Genomic DNA, 5000 nt, shown 5'->3' with positions numbered 1-5000 from the left:
ATTGTAGATTATTACTGAAAGTATCAAAACTATGAATGAACACATGTGGAGTTATGTACTTAACAAAAAAAGGGGGAATAACTGAAAACATGTTTTATATTCTATTTTCTTCAAAAAAGCCACCCTTACATTAAATAGATGGATGGATGGATGGATGGATAAATAGATAGAGCCCGACCCCCCCCCAGAATGTTTAAAGTTAAAGTAGCAATGATTGTCACACACACACTAGATGTGGCAAAATTATTTTCTGCATTTGACCGATCACCCTTGATCACCCCCTGGGAGGTGAGGGGAGCAGTGGGCAGCAGCGGTGCCGCGCCCGGGAATCATTTTTGGTGATTTAACCCCCAATTCCAACCCTTAATGCTGAGTGCCAAGCAGGGAGGAAATGGGTCCCATTTTTATAGCCTTTGGTATGATTCGGCCGGGGTTTGAACTCACAACCTACCGATCTCAGGGCGGACACTAGGCCAGTTTCAACCCAATGCGATAGCCAGTTAGTATCTTAATGTCCTCCAATAAGCAGACAAGGCTGGTCTTGTAATTGGGTGAAGATTTGTGCTGATAATGTCACTTATCGAATAATACTCAAGGCACCAAGGTAAAGGTAAGAGGAGGTAAGACTCTGTGCCACAATAGGTGCTGCTGATTTACTTTGCAATGTAGTTCAGGATAGTCTGCTTACTGTAACTCTGTTTTTGCTGTACTGAATGTAATTGGGGTTTTTTTTGTCCGTAGTAACTAATTGAGGCATAAAAGAAACAACATTTAAAGGCCTACTGAAATGAGATGTTCTTATTTAAACGGGGATAGCAGGTCCATTCTATGTGTCATACCTGATCATTTCGCTATATCGCCATATATTTGCTGTAAGGATTTAGTAGAGAACATCGACGATAAAGTTCGCAACATTTGGTCGCTAATAAAAAAACCTTGCCTGTACCAGAAGTAGCAGATGATGTGCACATGACGTCACGGGTTGGGGAGCTCCTCACATCCTCACATTGTTTACAATCATGGCCACCAGCAGCGAGAGCAGTTCGGACCGAGAAAGTGACGATTTCCCCATTGATTTGAACGAGGATGAAAGATTTGTGGATGAGGATAGTGAGAGTGAAGACTATAAAAAAAAAAAAGACAGGGCAGTGGGAGCGATTTAGATGTTATTAGACACATTTACTAGGATAATTCTGCAAAAAATCCCTTATCTGCTTATTGTGTTACTACTGTTGTAGTGAGATCATACTGTCGTACCTGAAAGTCGTAGGGGTGTGCCCAAGGGCGTGGTGACCGCCAGTGTCTCTGAGGAAATCCACACAGCTGCCTCTTTGACAGGTGCACGAGGAAGGACACGAGCTCCGCTCATGTCTACGGCAAGAGCCAGCTTATTACCACAATTTTCTCACGGAAACCTGCCGGTTGACATGTGGTCGGGAACCATGTTCGCTTGACCGCTCTGTTACATAGTAAAGCTTCACCTTCGGAAATGTAAACAAGGAAACACCGGCTGTGTTTGTGTTGCTAAAGGCAGCTGCAATACACCACTTCCCACCTACATCTTTCTTATTTGAGGTCTCCATTATTAATTGAACAAACTGCAAAAGTTTCAGCAACACAGATGTCCAGAATACTGTGTAATTATGCGATTAAAGCAGACTACTTATAGCTGGGATCGGGGTGGAAAAAAATTTCCGATACAATCCGAGACGTCACGCGCACGCGTCATCATATACGTCATCATATACGTCATCATACTGACGTTTTTAACATGATACTTCTCGCGAAATTTAAAATTGCAATTTAGTAAACTAAAAAGGCCGTATTGGCATGTGTTGCAATGTTAATATTTCATCATTGATATATAAACTATCAGACTGCGTGGTTGGTAGTAGTGGGTTTCAGTAGGCCTTTAAGAAAACTGCTTCACATTTTTACTTGCTCAATCTGCAGAATAATCTGTCCCCCAAGAATTACAGTCACAATTTGATGCTTGCTTTGGACACACTTCACAAAGAGGTTTGTTTTATTGACAACAAAACCACTCATCCCTGTTAGAAGAAGTAACATTCATCCACCGTTTTGCATTCTGTTTTTACATACGCAGGTGCCAAGGACTTTGGTCAATCTGGTGGAGATCATGCAGATTGACACTTTAAAGGAAGTGAAGAAAAACACTCTAGGGTGCTCCCTCCTGCAGAGGTTTGTTCTGATAATAATTGATTATTCACCCAGCTTTCAACAATTCAATAACGACTATTTTTTGTTTGTTTTGTTTCCCCAGAATAAGCTGTCCTTGCGTTATCAACCCTACTGAAAACTCCCCAGAGTTGGAAGAGATCAAACGGATCAATCATGAATACCAGGTGAATAAATCCTTACGTTTTGACCTTTTTTTTAAAAATGTAAACATTTATAACCATTTATTTATTTCCCACTAAAGGCTGAAATCCATAATCTTATTTCTGGATCTCGCTATGATCAGAAAGAGGACTTTGCAGTTGTTCTTCAGCCATTCTTACACAATTCTTTCATTCCTTATATTGGGGTAAGTAATACAACTTTAATTAAAAATTGAGCAAACATACAATAAAAATCATAACTTATATTAGGGCTGTTAAAGTTATGCTTTAACTCACGCAATTAGTCACAAAACATTATCGAATTAATCATATATGAATGCCAATTAACCACACAATTAATTTTGAACATAAATGCTCGTTTACATTCATCGCAGCTACCTGAAAGGCGATGTAGGTTGTCAGTGATCATGCCAGTGTGAAACTGAGTGAGAAGAAAAATTTCACTTCAAAATAGATAGATAGATAGATAGTACTTTATTTATTCCGTCAGGAGAGTTCCTTCAGGAAAATTACAATTTTCAGCACAATCCCATTCAAGATCAGACAAACATTACAGGGAGACAGAACAGGATCGCTGACGGGTCTGCGGGCTTCCAGCGCCCCTTACAAAAAAGATGACATACAGGTAAACAAGGGGGGTGGGGGAAGAAAAAAATAGAAGATTAAAATAAAATTTAAAAATCGGTCTTAGCCTAGGCCCTGGAGTGGGGGTGCAGGCCAAGGGAAAAAAAAAAAAAAAAAACAGCTCATAGCCATAGTACACAACCCTCTTCCATGTGTGTAAGAGGGAAACATCAAACATCAAAGAACACAGAGGACATTAAAGACATTAAAGCAGCAGATACAACCAGACACTTCTACATACAGCTATGAATAAAAAGTAAAATAAACATATACACTGTGGTGGCCTCTGCGGTGTTCCACGCCATCGTCTGCTGGGGTGGAGGGAGCATGGCCAGAGACAGAAGCAGACCCAACAAGGCAACCAAGACAGCCGACTCCACTCTCGGCCAGTGTCCAGTCCGCATGGATGAGCGAGGATACGTCCAAGGTGACTGAGGTGTCCGACACCTGCTCACCCAGTCAAGACACCGCCAAGCCTCTCCGTCCCAGTAGCTCGGTGCTAGCTCCACAGTCCTGTCCCCTCATCCGCATTTCCTCCAGTACATCCAAACAGACTCTGGTGTAGCAGAGACCCAGCAGCTGGTCTCCATGGCCAAAAGGCTCCCTGGAGGCAAGATCCAGAAGTCCACAAAAAAAAGCACCACAGAGGTCACGAAAGTGCCACCCCTTGTCACACAGTCCCAAAGGGTCCCGGGCCAAAAGGCAAGAAAATATAATAAGACATGAAAACAAGAGGGAAACACAAAAGGATGACACAAGAGCACAGAGCTCCTGCCTACAGCAGCCACTACAGCAGCGCCATCTTGGAAATACATCCCAAAGAGACTTTAGATAAAACCTTAAGCAAGATTTTAACAATAAATGAAGTGCATTCAAGTAAAACATTTTTTTAATGTTACTGTTCGAAATATGGGGGAATTTTAAAAAAAAATTGACACAAATAATTTACTCTGATTAATTGTGGTTAATCAAAAGGCAGGAGTGTCAATCTAATTTAAAAAAATAAAATAATAGAATTAAATCGTTCGGCAGCACTTATTTGAATAGACAAATATTTTAGTATTGACAAAAAAATATAAAATATTTGACAAATGTTCCTATACGAAATTCTGACGATTAAAAATAACATTTGTAGGAAAATATGAGGGTGTTTTTTTCTTCATTTTAATTATGAATACAAATACTTTAGTGTGATTAATTGTGAACAACCAAAGGGCAAATGTGTGATTAATCTGACTAAAAACATAATTGCTAGACAGCACTAATCAAAATAAAATATTTTAGCATTGACAAACATTAAATATTTTACATGTTTTTCTGTATGAAATTCTGACAACTTTGGATTTGTGTCAATGTAAGGGGGCATTTCCAATTTACTGGTATTAATTGTGATTAATCAAAAGACAAAAGTGGGATTGCCAAAAAATATCAAATATTTCATTTGATCAAAATAATTTTCCTGTATGAAATTCTGACACTAAAATTGCATTTGTATCAAAATATGGGGGTCGTTCTTGAAGTTGATTTTAATTATGAATGCAAATAATTGACTGTGAATAATCAAAGGCAGAAGTGTGATTAATCTATTTTTTTAATGTAATCGTTTGACAGCATTAATACAATAGATAACTATTTTATTAATGTCAATGTTAAAATATTTTATTTTGATTAGTGCTGTCTAGCAATGATGTTTTTAGTCAGATTAATCACACATTTGCATTATGGTTTTTAACAATCACACAAAAGCAGGGGTCACCAACGCGGTGTCCACGGGCACCAGGTAGCCCCTAAGGACCAGATGAGGAGCCCGCTGGCCTGTTCTAAAAATAGCTCAAATAGCAGCACTTACCAGTGAGCTGCCTCTATTTTTTAAATTGTATTTATTTACTAGCCAGCTGGTCTCACTTTGCTCGACATTTTTAATTCTAAGAGACGAAAGCTCAAATAGAATTTGAAAATCCAAGAAAATATTTTAAAGACTTGGTCTTCACTTGTTTAAATAAATTATTTGTT

At 39.0% G+C, this 5000-nt stretch overlaps 1 protein-coding gene across 1 annotated transcript in view; it reads left to right on the top strand.

Annotated features, from left to right (window-relative positions):
* The window catches only part of LOC133542001 (phospholipase B1, membrane-associated-like), a 58024-nt gene that overhangs the window by 48733 nt on the left and 4291 nt on the right, over nucleotides 1-5000 (top strand). The window contains exons 30-33 of the mRNA XM_061885763.1: nucleotides 1954-2019; nucleotides 2108-2202; nucleotides 2285-2366; nucleotides 2444-2548. Of these exons, the coding sequence (XP_061741747.1) occupies nucleotides 1954-2019; nucleotides 2108-2202; nucleotides 2285-2366; nucleotides 2444-2548 (348 nt within the window). The remainder of the gene's footprint in view (nucleotides 1-1953; nucleotides 2020-2107; nucleotides 2203-2284; nucleotides 2367-2443; nucleotides 2549-5000) is intronic.

Source organism: Nerophis ophidion, linkage group LG24, assembly GCF_033978795.1.
Source record: "Nerophis ophidion isolate RoL-2023_Sa linkage group LG24, RoL_Noph_v1.0, whole genome shotgun sequence".
In the NCBI taxonomy this organism is placed as follows: domain Eukaryota; kingdom Metazoa; phylum Chordata; class Actinopteri; order Syngnathiformes; family Syngnathidae; genus Nerophis; species Nerophis ophidion.
The sequence above is the reverse complement of the archived record's forward strand: the minus strand, read 5'-3'. Positions and strand labels throughout refer to the sequence as shown.